A 19,474-nucleotide genomic window follows, 5' to 3' on the forward strand; every position below is an offset into this window, starting at 1 on the left:
TGCTTTGTAGCCATAACGTTGGTGCAGCTAACCAAGTTGTGTTCCAAACAGAGTCAAGCACAGGAATTGAAAAACAAGACAATGCAGATCACTTTGAATACACCACACTTTAAAACCTCAAATGACACCATGATCATGGTTCTATACCTAGAAGCAGTTTACAACAGTACTTTCCTAATAAAGTAAGCAAGTTGCACAGTAAAACAAAGATAATCATCCCAAGCCAGCTGCAAAAGGGTTTGACACCAAAGAATTTCATTCTCTGAGGTCACCCATGTGTATATGTGTATTTATTCATGTGTTTGTGAGTATGTGTGTGTGTGCATGTTCTTAGATGAGCTAAAGCCACAGTAGACACCCCCCCCCTCCACAATCACCCCCCCACCCTTGAGCAACAGGGCCACAGGGACAGCCATGATCCCCCTCTGGAGCCCTTCACAAACTAGCTGAGGGCAGAAGTGACAAGACCTCTGGAGCTCAAACACTGAGCCTCAAAGGAAGACCTGCTGGACAATGACTGCGTCACGATTTGTGTTAACCACATCCCCTGACTACTGTAGTTTTGCCCAGGCTCAAGAGCCAGACAGATCCTTTGTAATCAAGGTCAGTGTCTCTGAGTCTGGTGTGAGCTACCCGACTCTGAGCAACCCACAGGGGGAAACAGAGCGGGAAGCATGGACCCGTCACAAGGAGTCCGTCCGCTCATTTGTCCACCATTAGGTTTTGTAAAGGTGTCCTTCCACTGGACACCCGAGGGCAAAAAAAATGCACCTTGGAAAAAATTACCTAGTAGTAGAATTCAACTTAATGTTAAAACTTGTTTGTATGATTCCTACAAAACTTGCGTCCATCTGCACAGATTATTTACTCACATTTAATGGCAGAAGCAGTAAACAGTTTAGTCAGGCATATGTGTTACTGGCTTGCGTTCGATCACACAGATTTTGCATGGCAACAGATGGACTATTGTCTCTAACCATACGCTTACAAGATGAGCGTGAGTGTTGCTTTGCTGTTGCAAACTGATTCATAAAAAATTGCTGTTATGGGGCCGCTTTCAGTCCCTTGCTGTACTAATCTAAGAAAAACACCTAGCTATAAATATAGAAGGGGAAGGGGCTGAAGAGAAAGCATTTAAAGAGCGTGCTCAGAAAAACAAAGCTGATTAGGCGAGTCCATAAATAACACAACAGCTATCTTATAAAATGACAGCTGGATGATGAAATTGAGTGTCCAAATTTTAAAATGGCCTCTCCTGAACTCTAAAATGGCATGCAGTGATTGCGCATGAAATGCAACTGGCTGCTATATATACGAGATGACGCAGCAGTACACGGTCTCCTCAGCTCTACCAAGCTTCTTGAATTGGAGATTCTTGCATGATGACTTTGATTGCTGGCCATATGCCGCCCAGCCAGAAAGTTAGAACAAAGCGCTTTTCTCCATCATTCAATCACAAAGCAGACCATTTAAGTAAATAATCAATACCTTCTAATGTGATACAAAAAAAGAATATGATACACTACAAAATGAAAACCTTTAAACCTTCTTGCCATTTGTTCACTGAAATAGTCAATAGAGAAATCCTGTCTGTGATACCAAAAGATATTCCAACTTATTTAATACTGTCACCAATCCCACACACCAATCCTGATTCTCAGTCTGTTACTGCCTCACCCAGATCTACTCCCATCCCTGAAATATGTCCGCACACTTCATCAAGCTCACTTGAGTTTTAACCATCCCCACCGTCTCCTCGTTTTCTCAGGTTCCCCGCACATAATATCTTGTGCAGCTCCCCACACCATCCTCTTTGCAAACACTGCCAAAGTAATGTTGCCTAGTGAGCATTTCTCCAGCCTGCCTGCCAGCGTGGAAATTGACCTGTGCTTCCCTTCCAGACCTCGTCCTCAGCCTAACCCTTGGACATCACCTGGACTCAGCCTTCCCTGTTTGGACCCTGGATCTGAAGGACCTTGAGAAAAGCCCTGTGCTGTGGAAGCCCCACATTTCTCTGAATGGTGCACAGTACATTTGTAGCCTGTGTGTCTTAAAAATAATGCCTCTCTCAGTCGGATCCTACTGCTTCTTGGGCGCTTGCATTCATTTCATAATATATTGTATGTCACGAGAAATGCAACATACGAAAGCAACATTTTATGCATGGCCTGTTAAAATTGAATGTGAATCAAATGCATTTAAATAACCAACATTTAATAATTAAAACTAAGAACAGCAAAGAACCCTGTTGGATCTGTGAACACCCACAACTCTTTACCAAACTTCACTGATTCCAGCCCTCTGTGTCCTCTTTTCTCCCTTTCTTCTCCCTTTCAATTAAAAGCACTTCACTAGGATTGCCTCCTTGTTCTGTAACTTTCCATGAAATGTTTTACCAAAGTGAGCAAAGTGCATCCTTATATCTTTAATCTTAGTGGAGAGAGAGGGAACAAGGTGACACTGCCAAGAAGGAAAAACAACCAAAAGAAATTAGAGTAAGAGATGGGAGAGAGAGAGAGAGAGAGAGAGAGAGAGAGAGAGAGAGAGAGAGAGAGAGAGAGAGAGAGAGAGAGACGGATGGGGTGGAGATTGAAGAGTGTTTGATGTAGACTAATTAAAGATATAGCAATCAGGAGTTCATGCAAGGCTGCCTCCAGCACCTCCAACTGGGCTCTGGGGAATTTAAAGGTGGTGTAAGGAGAAAAAGGTCTCTGAGGCACGTACTGTGAAATGTGAGAAAATAAAACTAGCCTCCAGAAATATTTACACATTTTACTAATAATATTGAACAGAAGTCCCACAGATTAACTTCTAATTGCAATGACTTACAAAACGTATACCCCAGGCGAACCATATAATGTTATGACCACATGATGAATCTAGAAACCGAATCATTAGAACTGGGTGACTGAAAAGAGCTTACACTGGTTTATAATGTATTATTAATAGAACTTGAAAAATATGCAAGAAGTAATTTCAGCTAGCCAACAATATTACTGATCTAAAATGGTCACACTTGTAGTGATTGTTTTGGAGCTGGTCTGAGATTACTCTTAGGAAGGATGTTGCAGAATATGTCTGGATCAAAGATCTACTCCAACACAATATTATTCAGCAACACTTGATTGACATCACTCCCACCCATATTTACTGTAGCCAGTTATTTAACACGCCCTTCTGACAAATTATCAGCAAAACATTTGATCTATTTCACACCAAGACAATGGTGTTATTCAATAATTATGGGAGAAAGACGGTACCTAAATTCCTCCTTGCTACCCAGCCTTCTATACATTCCCAAATAATCTGTTTTACTTTTTTACATTTAATTATATACTACTACTACTACTACTACTACTACTACTACTACTAATAATAATAATAATAATAATAATAATAATAAATAACATTTGTTCTGAATTTCTGTAGGTGTTCCTGAGTCCTTAACTCTGACCAATTGTTCTTTCTAAAGGTGTTTATCCCTCCCACATTTCCACAATGACTCCTCATGCCACAACTATCAACTGAAAAAGATGCCATCTGCATTTCTGGAAATGCATTGGTGCTTGCTTTTTCTTATACCACTTGTACTATTGCCCGTGATATGATATAATGAAAAAAAATACCTTCAAGTACTGTTTGAATACCTGGAATGAAAAGTCAAGCCATACTCTTTGACTGTTCTTTGATGGTAGCACATTACAAGCAAGTCTAAAGAGAAAATACATTTAGAATGAACCTTCAAAACACACAGGAAAGCATTTCTAAACAAAGCCATGGTAATACACCTGTCTCATCTAGTTAGCTCTGCTATCCCTCACCAAAGGATGTTTATTCAGCTTCTCTCCTGTGTCAGCTCTTCCTGGCTTTCTCATCCCTTCATCTTAAGCTTTTCATCCTACTCTCTACTCCACAGTCCATCAGTCACTTTAAACAGGAACAACTGACTCATATATTAGAAAGGCTATGAAATATGGGTACATGCTGGGGTGGGACTTGGGCCCATTTCAGAAGAGTACCACATATGTGCCAAAAACAGCAACAAAACTATTTGATTTCGTAACCTCACACACAACATTCGATTTGAGTTCGTACCTTAGACACATTAGATTTGAGTTCATGCCTCACACACAACATTCGATTTGAGTTCGTACCTTAGACACATTAGATTTGAGTTCATGCCTCGCACACAACATTCGATTTGAGTTCGTACCTTAGACACATTAGATTTGAGTTCATGCCTCGCACACAACATTAGATTTGGGTTTGTACCTCACACAACAACATTTGACTTTGTACCTCACACACAACATTAGATTTGGGTTCATACATCACACACAACATTAGATTTGTGTTAAATCTTCTCATTTTCTGTAATGTCTGGACATTGTCCTTGATTCTTTTGAAAGTCAGTATACTGGAAAGAATGCTGACATTTACTTTATAAAGTATGGCATCAAACACAGGGAATATTTGATGTGGAAATAATCGCCAGGTTGTCTGTAGTCATCTTTATATAACAGGAAGCCCTATACAAAGAAACCTGCTCCTCATGCTAAATCCAATTATTAATTAGTTATGTAGTTCATACATAATTTTGCAACATTTGTGGACTTGTTTGATCTCATATGTCATGCCTAATTTAAATGGCTGGCAGTTGGGTGTGTTAGTATTTCCAATCTGAAGTACAATACCTCCTTCTGAACATATAAAGCCTAATCCCCTGGTACACATTTAAAAACATCTCCACACACATCTACATCCCCTTTCTTACATCCATATCTGTACAGCTCACATACCCATAGAGTGTCGACCATGTGTCTAGTTCCTCCTTGTAGAAATGGAAAGATCTTGTAGGTACCATGCCTCCACAGACAAAGGAAGGGGGGTGCTCCCCCTAGGCGCATGGCCCACGTCAGGACGGATGTGGAACTACGTCATCAGACGAATCCCCTTTAAAAGGGGGGATCCCCCTTTGTTCGTTCTCTCTACCTGGCTGCATCAAAGTAGCTACCTAGAGACGAAGAGCGCGCACACCTTCGGGAACAAAGCGATATTGGTTCTGCACTCGGACCCTGTGCAGCACGCGACGCAAGAAGTAACTAGTTCGCTACTTTTATTTCTTTTGCGGAGTTCGCTAAAACCAATCGCTTCAGCTAGCCGACGATTAAGAACGGTTTGAACATTCGCGCGACGGCCGGACCTCCGCGAGTTCATCTTAACGTCGACAGCGACCACTTCCCCGGGACACCACGCAACGGACCATCGAGGGACCGCCGATTGAACGGCCACCACAGCTTCCCCTGGACGGAGCAACGCGATCCAGCGGAACCTTCTTCACGAAAGCGCACGAAGGAGTCCTCCTCAAGAGGCTACCTGGCCTACTGCGCGGGCCGCGGACTGAACAACTCAAAGTAAGACTGTGCATCTGGGCAGACTTAGAACAATATCTTGTTTTACTGCTTTCTGTGTGCTTAGATCGATGCTTTGTGAACGCTTGTTTGCAGTGGTGTTTATAATCACGTTCATGTTAAACCGTACTCTGTTTAAGGCTTAAAGAGATATTCTGTTCAAAGCTTAAATAGGTATTCTGTTTAAACTTGTTCGATTATTCCCACTGATTCTTTTATTTCGTATAACTGTTAAACGTGTGTCCCACTATACGCTCGTTGGGGCTGTATAGTGACCGACGATACCGTGTCTTAGTTGGAGGAAATTTGCGTTGTTTGTGGCTGTAGTGAGAACTCGGTTTAAGTTTCGCGCCATCGAGTTTCCCTTTGTCTCAAAGATCTCCTCCCCCATACGCACGTACACACGCACGCGCATCCGCGCGCACTCGAATACACGCACGCGCATCCGCGCGCACTCGAATACACGCACGCGCCTCCGCGCGCACTCGAATACACATCCACACACACACACCCGCATACCTACACACACACACACACACACTAGCCAACCCTCCTGTCCCCTTTGTTTGCTATGCTTTTATTACTATGCTTTGTGATCAATAAATGTTTTTATGTTTAAATACTGTCGTTTGAGTCGTTGCTTCTCTGTTACAACCTGAAGCCAGAACTATTATTTGAACTGTAACCTTCAGATTTATAGTTTGTTAATCAAACAATTTGGGCTACGGAAGTTGACCACAATTAGTGGCGACCTTAGTTAAATGAGTTTATATAAAATTTGGGTAAATTTAACACGGTCTGAACTCCCACCATTTCGTAGGTAATTTTATGAGACTGATTACTAAATAAATTTGGCCAGCACCTACATAATTGGTGCCCCGTGTGAGGGATAGTTGCTTGGCTTCAGTTGTAACCGCGACAACGACTGCGCAGTAACAACCGCATAGTTAAAGGTATATACACCCATCCCGCCACTAGGTGGCGCCAAAATCTAAAAACAAAGGTTTTGTTTCATATGCACTCATCCATACCGGATAACACTAGATGTAATTTCAACACATAAATACATCACATTTTCCCTAAGAATAACAACTAACCATACTTCTCTAATTTGATCAGTGCTAATTAATGAGCAACCACCTTTTACTGTCGAATCTTATTAATTAGGACTTTTGTTGATCACATCTGGGGTGTTGTTATTCAGTAACCATTGACTGGTAATGAATTAACTAAGTTATATTGATAAGCATTGATGTTTTGATATACTGATGTTGATTGAATTCAGAGTAGCCTTTTCACCTAACTGAAAGTTCGGTTGCTTGCTCCTGTTGAATAGAATTTAATGCTGGTACACATCACTGGAGGTAGCTAGCGCGTGTGCTAACTGTAGTCCACCCTTGCCGCAACTAGAATAGATCCCTTAGCCGCTCCAGTACATTGGGTTTGCAGAAGTTGCTGCTCCTCGCTTGTTGCCCTATTTGATATAGTCAAGGCTTGGTGCTAGCTTCATATTCCCTTTTAATACACTGCTTGTGGTTTCTATTTGAGACATTCAAGGCTTGGTGCTAACGTCCTACACCGTTTGAGTACATTGCTGGTCCCCATCTGATAGATTCAAGGTTTGCTGCTAGCTTCAGATTCCTTTTGAGTACATGCTTGTTGTCGTTTGACCTAGTCAAGGCTTAGTGCTGGTCCTATACACATTGAGTACAGTGCATAGCCTGCTTGCCCCTAGGAGAACTGAGCCCTAGTCATAGGCCTGAGAATGAGCACAGCATCAGCATCCCGACGCAACTCTGGGGAGCAACCCCAGCAACCCCCTCACATCTCCCTTCCCAACCTGATCAGCCAACTCATCCGGCTGCCTGAAGAAGAGGAGAACAGCATCCAGCAATATTCCAGGGAGGACTGTGAGAGAAGGATAGGTGAAATGGTGGCTTTTATCCAGCAAGCTTCTGAGGTCAACATTCAGGAGGCCATTGGTCGAATATTCCTGCTCTTCCACAAGAAAACCAGGATGGAGCTAGATGCCCTGCAGGAGGAGGTGGATGACCTGACCAGTGCGCGACAGAGGCAGGAGGATGCCGGCTCGGGAGGTGAGAGCGACCTGGAAGTGAGGTCCATAGTGGAGGCAGTCAGCAGGATGTCCCTTCGCTCCCAGAACCCCAGAGATGGCCATGTCGTGCCTCCCCTGGAGCCAATACCATCTCGCTGGGACTCACGAGGTACCAGACAACCCAGCCTACGCCTCAGTCCGCCACGGCCAGCAGTATCAAGGACTGCTCCACGCCACCACACTTCAGGTTATGACTCAGAGGAGGAACACCTTGAAGAGCTCCGCCCAATACGGGCTCCCCGAACCCCCTCCAGGGTTCTCGCGTCCCGCCACGCGCCTGAGAGACCCCGAACTACGCATCAGCACTACTCCTCCTCCATGTCCCCCTTTTTCTTCTCACTCCCACGACGAGAGTCAACTCGCTGCTCCTACCGCTCTGACGCTCAGCACCAGGAACAAGTTCGCTTTGCTGACCAACAGCGGAAGGGCCTCCTAGATGCGCGGAGAGCTGCACACTCCAGACCTCCCTACCAGGACTTCAGAGACTACGGTCCTGATGACTACTCCCCGGAAAGAGAAGAGCCCCTGCACCACGGCAGATATGACGGACGCATCCTCCAGTCTCCTCAGCGTGGCAGGTACGAGCCACATCACTATAGCTTCGCCCGAGAACCAAGACCTAGTGATGCCCCACGCCTTAAGCAGCTGGACGCCCTCGCCAAAGACATTGAGCGCTTTGATCCAGAGAAGCGTGACCACAACATTGAAGACTACCTCAGAGAGATAAGGCACTGTCTTTTCGACCTACCTCACTCCACCCACAGAGAGAGAGTCAAGTTAATCTGGAAGACGACTTCCAGATCAGTCCACGCATTCATAGAGGCCCAGCCAGCGGACACCCGTGACGACTTTGACCTGCTCTGTGAAGCCCTAGCAGAGGAATACTCCCCTTTTGCAGATGAAACCTCTGCGACCATTTCAGCCATCCAAATTAAGCATGGCCGCCACGAACATCCCCGCGACTTCTACACTCGCCTGAGACACGCCTACTTCCAAGGAAGAAATGGCCCAGGACTGGAAGAAGACAGAGCCTTCAAGTCACTCTTCCTGCACAACCTGCATCCATGCGTGCGCACCCACGTGACTCTCCTCACCCGGCAAGGTGACCCATCCATGCGTGACATTCGGAAGATGGCACAGATGGCCTGGGAGACAATCGTCCGATCGGTGGATAAGAGAGAAGAGAATCCCCAAGTACTCGCCGTGCAGAACTCCGCGAGCGAACCCATAGAATTGGAGGGCGCGGAAGTACCAAATGGTAACCGTGTCCACCATGGGGCTAGCCTGTCTCACCGCTCCCACTTGGAGAAAAAGCCAAGGGATTGGAGAGACGGACACAAACAGTCCAAGGGGGGTGATCTACACCAGTCAAGGGCACCCCAGAAGAGCCGTGGCAACCACTACTCCTCCCATGAGCCTAAGCGATCACCTAGAGAGAACAGATGGGAAAACCAGGATCGGACCTCTCGACGCCAAGAACACAGAGACCGAGGCAGAGGTCTAGAGACCGAGTCACAAGCCACTGCTGAATTAAGGACAGAGCTTCAGCTTCTCAAGGATACGATCACAAAGATGTCTCAAGAGAAGGACATGAACACCATCCGACCGACCAAGGACCGTGAGAAACGCTCTTGTGAGGATGGAGGCCCCTCGGTCGCATGACTAGGCCGAGAACCCTCCTCACCGCTATCCTGGATCCATCTCATTGGCTGGGGAAAGGGACCATCAAGCGAGAACGCACGGTCACCAACTGCGGAACAACCTTCACCCATTCTTTCTGCTTCTTCCTCCCCACTCCTGCAGTTCCTGGGAGACCTGGTCCAGAAAGGCAGCGCCCAACACATCTATACCAGTGTCCTCCTAGAAGATCACCCAAGTGTCAACACGCTACTGGGTACCGGATCGGAGATCAGCCTCATCTGCACAGTCACATTCTCCACCATGAGACAGGCCTCACTCGCCATGGGGAGATGCCTCAACATTGAGTCCCGTCAGCTTAGCACCACCTGCTATAAGCAAGACCATGCCCCAACCAACCAGAGAGCTTGGTTTGAGTTCACACTCCCAGAGATGAAGCACGTGGACCCAGTCAACACCTCTAAATTTGGCGCGGAACAGCTGCTCAGCGGTCAAGACCTGCTCGATAGGCTGGCTCCTCTGATCAGGTGGTCATGGACCCAAGTCACAGTCTGTAAGCCTGTCAGTGACAGGACTAAGACATACAACTGTGACTGGAGAACAATTCCCCAAGCATGTCAGGTGGTAAACGGGTTGAACTTGACTGTCCCAACTAGGTCGGCTAGCGTTCCGTTTCGACTCATGGTCTTGAGAAGACAGAAGTTTGACTGCCCAGGGGGTTTCTTTCATCCCGCACCGTGGTTCCAACCTGTTGCGAATGAGATGAACACTGACCTTCCCAAAGAACCTTACCCAGGGTTTGAGGAGGAGATCCGGCAGCAACCCTCTGAAGAAGCTGATATCCTGACAACAGACCTTAATCAACAAAAGCTGCGAGGACCGGGAAAAGCACTGCAGGGCATGATCATCTTACTCAACGCTACCGCCCAGACCTTTAATCATCTATACCATGTAGTTGAGTCAGAACTTGTAGAGCTCAGTAGGGTTAAACAGTTCCTACAGGATGCACTGAATGAGGTTAGTTCCTCGATAACTAGCCTGAGCAAGGGTAGGATACCTCCTTACTCTGTCCCCATTGAAATAGTCGGAGGCATAAAGTCAGCAACTGTCACCACAGATGGAAAGTGCAAGGCCCTTATGTCAAGTAAGGGTGATGTCACCGAAACTAGAGTAGAAACGGCAGGTGACGGGTGTCTTGTTAACACACCCCAGCATGAGGGTGTAATGACGTATGAACGCCATGACACGGCTATGAGGATGAGGCTCCCAAACCAGACTGTACTCATTAGGGTCCCACCAGGGGCCACTATACACTTAGATGACGCTGTCCTGTACCACCTCAGTTCTAAAAGATACGAAACAGAAATTGAGTTAGTTGATGTCTTTAGAGGCCATAGTTTGCACCTAGGAGATGCCCTTCAACAGCAGCTTCTGCTGGAAGGGACTAAAACAGTGCAGGTCAGCCTGGACGAATCAGGGATCCAGACAACCTGGCTGAGCCCCATAGCAAGGAGGCCTGTGGGTCAGTGGAACCTGGTTAACACAGCTGTCCTTGGCCTTGTCTTCACCGGTTGGGTCATAACTGCAGGCGTCTGCCTGATGCTCCTGAGGTACACCCAAGCTCTAAACACTCTAATTGACTCACTCACTAACACTCCTCAACACCTTCGCCTTCAACCACTTGAGGCACCTCTTCCTTCCCCTCTAAAGGTAACTACCCTGACAAGGCAGTAAACCCTGACCGTTCCTCTCCACATTTGTATAGATATAAAAACCATACCCTTATCTCAATGATAGGAGGCCACACCGACACTACCTAGTGTAGTTAGTTGCTTATAGTTTGTTGTATATTTTGATTGTTTATTTTCTTTTTCTATCTTTGGTGTGTATTTTCTCCCAATATTGCATGTGATCTGCACAGACGTTAGAGTAGATGTTCTGCCCAGATGATACAGTCTAAATGTTCTGCCCAGATGTCAGTCATCACTTCCTGCCCAGTGTCATGTTTCATGATCTGCCCAGATGCTGTCAGTCTTGAATGTTTAGGTCAGTCGACCCAGGAGTGAAAAGGACACTGCATGGACATTGATAAGGCGCTGGGGACCAAGGTGGACGCTCACTAATCGGCGCCTGCTGTGGATGACAGGTGAACAGCGTGCTCTGAGGGCTCTACAACTTCACCATCAGACCAAGGGGGGAATGTAGGTACCATGCCTCCACAGACAAAGGAAGGGGGGTGCTCCCCCTAGGCGCATGGCCCACGTCAGGACGGATGTGGAACTACGTCATCAGACGAATCCCCTTTAAAAGGGGGGATCCCCCTTTGTTCGTTCTCTCTACCTGGCTGCATCAAAGTAGCTACCTAGAGACGAAGAGCGCGCACACCTTCGGGAACAAAGCGATATTGGTTCTGCACTCGGACCCTGTGCAGCACGCGACGCAAGAAGTAACTAGTTCGCTACTTTTATTTCTTTTGCGGAGTTCGCTAAAACCAATCGCTTCAGCTAGCCGACGATTAAGAACGGTTTGAACATTCGCGCGACGGCCGGACCTCCGCGAGTTCATCTTAACGTCGACAGCGACCACTTCCCCGGGACACCACGCAACGGACCATCGAGGGACCGCCGATTGAACGGCCACCACAGCTTCCCCTGGACGGAGCAACGCGATCCAGCGGAACCTTCTTCACGAAAGCGCACGAAGGAGTCCTCCTCAAGAGGCTACCTGGCCTACTGCGCGGGCCGCGGACTGAACAACTCAAAGTAAGACTGTGCATCTGGGCAGACTTAGAACAATATCTTGTTTTACTGCTTTCTGTGTGCTTAGATCGATGCTTTGTGAACGCTTGTTTGCAGTGGTGTTTATAATCACGTTCATGTTAAACCGTACTCTGTTTAAGGCTTAAAGAGATATTCTGTTCAAAGCTTAAATAGGTATTCTGTTTAAACTTGTTCGATTATTCCCACTGATTCTTTTATTTCGTATAACTGTTAAACGTGTGTCCCACTATACGCTCGTTGGGGCTGTATAGTGACCGACGATACCGTGTCTTAGTTGGAGGAAATTTGCGTTGTTTGTGGCTGTAGTGAGAACTCGGTTTAAGTTTCGCGCCATCGAGTTTCCCTTTGTCTCAAAGATCTCCTCCCCCATACGCACGTACACACGCACGCGCATCCGCGCGCACTCGAATACACGCACGCGCATCCGCGCGCACTCGAATACACGCACGCGCCTCCGCGCGCACTCGAATACACATCCACACACACACACCCGCATACCTACACACACACACACACACACTAGCCAACCCTCCTGTCCCCTTTGTTTGCTATGCTTTTATTACTATGCTTTGTGATCAATAAATGTTTTTATGTTTAAATACTGTCGTTTGAGTCGTTGCTTCTCTGTTACAACCTGAAGCCAGAACTATTATTTGAACTGTAACCTTCAGATTTATAGTTTGTTAATCAAACAATTTGGGCTACGGAAGTTGACCACAATTAGTGGCGACCTTAGTTAAATGAGTTTATATAAAATTTGGGTAAATTTAACACGGTCTGAACTCCCACCATTTCGTAGGTAATTTTATGAGACTGATTACTAAATAAATTTGGCCAGCACCTACAATCTGCAGGCAGATGATAAAACGAGAGAAGCTCAGGACCTGTCGGGGGACGCCTGGCCGTCAGCAGGTGTCCCCAGCATCGCCGCTCCTGCCTGCCTGTCTACTTCCTGCCCGCCAGCCTTGTATGTAGGACTGAGGCGATCCATCACGTCAACCCCTGCCATGTTTTTTGAGTGCAGCTTGAAGGATAGGGGACCATGCCGTGGGTAAGCATCCCGAAAGGCCTGGAGTGGCACTTTGAAAAAGGTTCGGAAGGTCTGGATAGATGGAGTCTGCTTGGCTGTGACAGGAGCCACTGCTCAGTGTTGCGAGCGCTCGGAGGCAAAGTCCAAAGGCACTAATCAGTTGAGATGCCTGTCCTGACACAAAGATAGCTGTGATGGAGTACAATGAATAGAATCCATAGAAAATATCTGGCCCGTGCTGTAGGATTTATGAAGGATTTATGAAACCTCTGAAGGTCAACTAAGGGCTTTTAGTCACTGGGAGAAATATCGTTTTAAGGAAACAGCAGCACAGTGAGGTCAGAGCTAAGAGAAAACAAACACCTAGGTCTCCTATAAAAGCCATGACTATGACGAGAACACTGGCGAATTAAATTTTTTGTGTGCAAGTGTGTATGTGTATATGTGTGATGGCCAGGGATGAATGACAGTATGCAATACCTAGCTAATTAATCTGTCCAGCAAACCCTGTTCCATCACATCAAAAAAAAAATATCTAAATCTGGACCTCAAGTCCTGGATTTCACAAAAAGCTTCATCTGGGCTCTCCTGGAGCAAGGAGCCTGCTGATGAGGTAGGATTTGCTCCACACCCCTTCAAACTGCAGGCTAGCCCCACTGGGGCACGGCCACTGGAGAGCCTCAATCAGGAGGTGAATCCCGGCCGCTTATAGGTTGTTTCCAAGCTCTAGGCAGGAGAGGAAATGGCTTAGCAGAGTGTTGAAAAAAAAAAGCAGGAAGCACACATCCAGACCCAAGCACACACTCCAGCAAAAGGCAGTGAAGCTAGACTGCAAAAGGCTGTAAAAAATTTATGTAAAAAACCATATTTCATGTAAACCAAATTATACACACCCACAAACAAATATCTTGTGCCCACAAAAAGGATTAACTTAGTATGTGTTTCTGTTCTCACAGCAATCTATTTTTGAATACAGTCAAGGAAAGATAGCATCCTGTCAATCAAAGCGGGGGCTTTAAACAGGAAACACATTAACCTTGTAATTCCCCAAGCTTTTCTCTCCTTGCCACACCACACATCTCTTCTCTGCTTGATCTAGCTTCAGGTCACCAGAGACCCCTGTCCTCCAGAGAGAGGGGTCCAGACTGCTCACCACTGCATTCAGCTGCAGGAGGCCACTACTGATTCAGGACCTGCAACCAACTCATGCCAACACCATCGCCGGGTGCTACTGTAAGCGTGAGAGGGACAGGTTGAGAGAGACAGGGCGCCACGCCATTAACCACGGAGGGGAGATTCCAGAGGTTACAGGGTTGAGCAGAGTTCACAGACAGCTCCTATTGGCATAACCGTTCTCCCCGGCAGTGAACATCACCGCTTAGTTCCCGAGCGACGCTCCGAGATTTGGTATGCAAAGCACACGGAAGCGAAAGCCTTCTCTTAGCGGCAGGTCGACACCGGGGACATCATGGCCTCAGCCACATGCACATACACGCACACACAACCACCGCTGTTTGTTACAGAGTCTTCAGTGTGGACAGAACACACACAAGAAGACACCTCCTCATCAAGAAATCAAGTCATCCAATGACTTGACATTGGTGGAGGACAGAACTTTACGTGTGTGTGTGTGTGTGTGTGTGTGTGTGGGTGTGAAATGGTAGCCTATAGAACCTGTTTTTTTTCTGATAATGTTGCATACACATTTCCTGTATTTTCTGGTCATTTTCTACTAACATGAATAAGAAATAACAAATTTAAGACTTTGCACACAAACAAATACTGAAATGTAGCTTCAGTTGCCAGTTCTTAACTGAAAGGTGTGACATCCAGTGTGGTCTTGTGTTGCTGTGGCCTTTCTGCTTCAAGGTTTGATATGTTGTGTGCTCAAAGATGCTCCTCTGTATATACAAGGTGCTTAAAGGTGTTTTTTTGAGTAAATATTACCTTTCCACCAGCTCAAAGCAGTGTGTCCATTTTCCTATTACATCTGGCATTATTCAAGGCATTTTTGTCCATAGACCTGCTACTCAATGGCTATTTTTTCAGACCATTCTCTGTAAACCACAAAGATAGTTGTGCATGAAAATCCCAGTAGATCAGCAGTTCCTGAAATACTCAGAGCAACCTCACTAACCACGTCACGTTCAAGATCACTTAACCATTCTGATGTTCGACCTTAACCATTTCTACATGCCTAAATGCAGCGAGGATCAAGCCAAGTGATTAGCTGAATGTGTATTACATGATACACATAAGTACATTACTTATCCATTGAACAGGTACGTGTAAACATGCGTTATATGTTGCTATTGTGTGCAGCTTTCATTTTCTTTTACTAATGATAGTTTTAAGATATAAGCCTATAGAACCTGTATCGTATATTTGCCATAGGTAATTCACAATTTATATTGATGAATATTAAATTGTGCATATAATGCTCCAATCTCTATTCGATTCAATCAACAACAAATCTTACACCCACTAGCGTAACCCAAATGTCCATGACTGTGAAAGGAAAATGTAAGTATACTCTAAGTCATACGCTTACAGGATTTGAACCAAGGTACCAATGATATTGCATCCTAGTTGAGCTTTCCTGGCTGTGAGCAGGGTTGAATTCCCCCACACCGTCAGTTTGAACTCTGCTTAGTGGAAGGAAGGAGAGGTATGTGTGGTGATGCTATCACAGGAACTGACAGCACAGTAGGAGTAGGAACTTGATTCAGCAGTAACAGAGTTATTAAAGGGAACGACTAAAACCACAATTGTTCTGCTGTGTCTGCACACAGCTCTAGAGAAAAAAAAAACACCACTAAACAGAATTTCCCACAAAGGTCATAGAAATCCTCCTACAGCGCGGCTACGACTTCCCTCACGTGCACTATATCGCTAATTTGCAACATTCTATGCCCAATATGCCTACTGATGATGTAAACTAACACAGTATTGTTAGGAGAAGCAGAGGTCAACCAACTGCAGAAGGTGGAAAGATCATTGGGAGAGAATAATTTGTCCTTAGCTTATCCACCATAGCAGTCAGAGCTCCCCTAAAAGAATGAAAGCCCTAGTTCACAAAGAACAATCAGCTCTACCCCGAAGAGGAAAACAGAAGTGAAGGAAAACAAGGCAGAGTGTGGGACACTGGGTTGCCAGAAAATTATGCATGCATGGGTCAAAAGCCACTGCTCCTCCACTGTGATTTACATAGTCACCAAAATGGAGAGTAATTGACTGAGTAGCTAATCTGCTTAGCCGAAACCAATTGTTCATACACAGTAATGACACCAGCACTTATCAGGCCGGTGTGAGTTACTGATACCACACTGTGTGCTTAATCTGACGAGCCAGATTAAATGTGCCACATAAACTCTCACAAATCTTTCATTTATTTCAGAGACGCCGCGCCATCTCCAGGTCGATGAACATTAAGCATGCGTTGTGGTGCCGGATTAAAGGCGCAATAGGGGGAGCGTGAAAACAGCAGCATGGAAGAAGTAGCGACATGAGTTTGCTGCATTATGCTAACATACAAATCATTAGCGATGCTGATGATGCAACGGACGATGACACATCAGGTGCTCACGGGATATAAAACATAACGCAAGCTCATATACAACAAAGGCATTCGTTTAGTATCATCACTGACATGAAGTGCCTTGAAAAGCTCACATGCACAGGTGATGAATTACGGACAAGTCCATTTCAAGTATCTCATTCCTCCACACAGTAGACACACAACAACCAGGCATATTAAAATGCCTGGGAAGAGAGGTGGCTGGGAAGAGAGGTGGCTGTCAAAGTGCTGTTTGTGTCTCCGGCTCTGTGCTGACCTTACGTCAGCCTGGATGCTGAAGGGGTCTGTCCTATGGCAAGACTGAGGGGAAAGCCCTTGCCTGCCCAAACTTTCCAGAGGAAAAAGTGCAATCCCCTCTGTGGTTACACCAGCCTTCAGCCTCACCACACATCTCATCTTCACACCACACTGTAGGCCACATATGGGTAAGCCAAACTAGGAGAATGCAACAGACCGACCATGACGGACCTAAACTGCTTTACTGGCACAGGAATTACAGAAATCATAGAAGTGTTGAGTTGAAAAAAAAGAAAATTGTACAATAGCATGTCAGTGTGAGCTCACACGAGGACGCATTCATTCATGCTACATCCACACACCATGAACACCCTGGAAAAGAGAAAGAGAGAGAAGAGAGAGAGCATGTTCTTTTGTACTGGGGGATGGGTGCACACACACACACTGTAGTGTCAGTGGGAATTAATGCACTTTGTCTATATTTGTGTCAGTAGAGAGCCTGAGGAGAGATCTCACAGACAGAGGCACACATTGGTTGGGCAAGGGCCAGGACGTAGCCCATGAAAGCACAGGATGGCTCTCAGGTGCAGCTATGCTCCTCAATGTGAGCTTTAGTTGCGTAGTGTTCACACCAGTGTCTATTAGTGGCGCACAGGAATCCCAATAGCAGCTCGTATGAACCCAACCCCCTGCGTCCCCCTCCTCCAGTGCTTCTTCTTATGGCTAATTAAGCAGTACAAATGCAAGTGACTGGTAAGCAGCCCCAGGCTGGACTCACAGGCATTGGTCACGGCGAAGCTGTTGGCTGTTTCAATGTTGTCCACGTGGGGCACCAGGTTAAAGGGAGCCTCCGTCGCATTTGGGCTTGTGTTGTGCAGAAATATAGCCAAACGGAAGGCAGTATACTCCTGGTCTGTGTTTCTGATGAACAGCCCACCTGCAGGACAACAGAGAGAGAGAGAGAGAGAGAGAGAGAGAGAGAGAGAGAGAGAGAGAGAGAGAGAGAGAGAGAGAGAGAGAGGTTCCACTCTTTGCCAATGTGCCATTTAAGAGGATTAAAATTTCATCATGACTTTCATGAAGATGAACAAAATGAAAAACTGAAGAATCCAGAATGCAACCAAAATGATAAAAGTGCCAAAATATGAAAACCACAACCAGCTCAAATGATAAAAGTACATAATGTAGTGAGCTGTTCTCTCAAGAGACTAACACAACCACGCATTTGACGTTAAGTTGAAATATATGTGCATGTTATGAATCCTAGCATATAGCATTTTCCAGACCAACGGAGACAGGATCAAATGTGACTTTTATGGGGGGTGGGGGGCAGAAAACTGAAACACAGACAGCGTGATGCAGTACTGGAATAAATTAAGGCACTTTCAAACGACGAAGAAGAGCGCACCACGTGAATTAATACCTAAGTCTTTTTTTATGAATTTATATCAAGGCAATTTTACTACATCAGCAAATGAAGTTAACAAAACACAAACTTTCATTGTATTCTTATTCGTGTTCCCATCACTCCATTCAAGCAGATCATCCTTATAGTGCCGTAGGAACCACTGCAGTGGCGCTCTAACAGCAACCAAAGCGGAGCGTTCACACAGAGGACTTCACCACAGGAAATGAATGAAAGATACAGATTGCAAAAACAGTTAATCAAAAACACTTTTATATTTAAAAAACACACGAGCGCTCGAACCTGCTCGGGCCCTTATAACATGTGAAGAAAACCCGAACATCGCAAGCTTATTCAAGTCTTTACATCCCACACGTTACCGTTCCAAAAGAAACTGGGTAGAAAAAAAAATAAACAAATAAAAACGCAGTTAACGCTACTTGCCGCACCAGCCTTGGGTTGGTGGTTTAGACGTGCATTCCTGTACTTACCAATCTGAACGCTGCTTGGAAAAGCGCCCATAATGATTCCCCAAGTGCAAGAAAATATCAGTAAAAGCTGATTACAAGAAATCCTCATTTTGTTTAGTTAAAAACTATTGAGAGACATTGAGGATGACGTCAGATGGATAAAGGGGGAAAAACAGAAACGGTATTAGCAATCCATTGTGGCTTATTTTCCCCCGCAGTGCCGCGAACCCTGGTGCGACTCCGTCCGGCACTAGACGTTCCACATGCAAGATGGGGGGAGCTCGACACGGTGGTGGGCAGTGTCTCCCGGCTGGATGTGCTAATATCACACATGCGCCTTTTCCCCACCATCAGAGACGACCGATCTCGCTGGGCTCTCTGCGGACATTCTTTCTAATCGACAATGATGTTTTAATGTAACGTGAATTCATGTGCACGGGTGCAAACGCCTGTCACGGGTCCAATGTGCCGACAACCTTCGCGGTTGGACCGTCCCTATAAAACAATAAATAAGCAGGATAAGTGGCGTAGCCTTTTCATGTGAAGGCGATACGACGCCTGAAGTTCTAGTGTGGGTGAAAGTGTAATGTTTCTGGAGCTTTGGATTACCACTGGCGTGCTTACGTAGTGCATATCTTTCTCCAGTGGAACTCCAGTAAAAAGTACATAAATAAACAATGAAAATGCAAAAAAAGGAAAAAGCTGAGTAAAAACAGGGCAAGTCATTCCATCACTGAGTCATACTTCAGTTAGCATACTGGCGATTTTTTAAATGTTCGGCATGTTCGTAGATCATTAGAAAGGAACCAT

At 45.7% G+C, this 19,474-nt stretch overlaps 1 protein-coding gene across 9 annotated transcripts in view; it reads right to left on the reverse strand.

The window, feature by feature from the left end:
• Nucleotides 1-19,136, reverse strand: part of gria4b (glutamate receptor, ionotropic, AMPA 4b) — a 73,339-nt gene extending 54,203 nt beyond the window's left edge. For 3 of the 9 annotated variants that reach the window (XR_013122049.1, XM_076979748.1, XM_076979747.1), the window contains exons 1-2: nt 18,686-19,133; nt 17,568-17,726 (exon numbers count right to left, since the gene is read on the reverse strand). Coding sequence is in view for 7 of the 9 variants with exons in the window: in XM_076979748.1 (XP_076835863.1) it covers nt 17,568-17,726; nt 18,686-18,773 (247 nt within the window). In the remaining 2 variants the exon portion in view is untranslated. Of the gene's footprint in view, nt 1-17,567; nt 17,727-18,685 lie in introns of all 9 variants that reach the window. The other 6 variants (XR_013122048.1, XM_076979749.1, XM_076979750.1 and 3 more) reach the window with 4 other exon arrangements.
• Between the last annotated feature and the right edge of the window lie 338 nt (nt 19,137-19,474).

The sequence above is a fragment of the Brachyhypopomus gauderio genome, chromosome 18 (genome assembly GCF_052324685.1).
Source record: "Brachyhypopomus gauderio isolate BG-103 chromosome 18, BGAUD_0.2, whole genome shotgun sequence".
Classification (NCBI taxonomy): domain Eukaryota; kingdom Metazoa; phylum Chordata; class Actinopteri; order Gymnotiformes; family Hypopomidae; genus Brachyhypopomus; species Brachyhypopomus gauderio.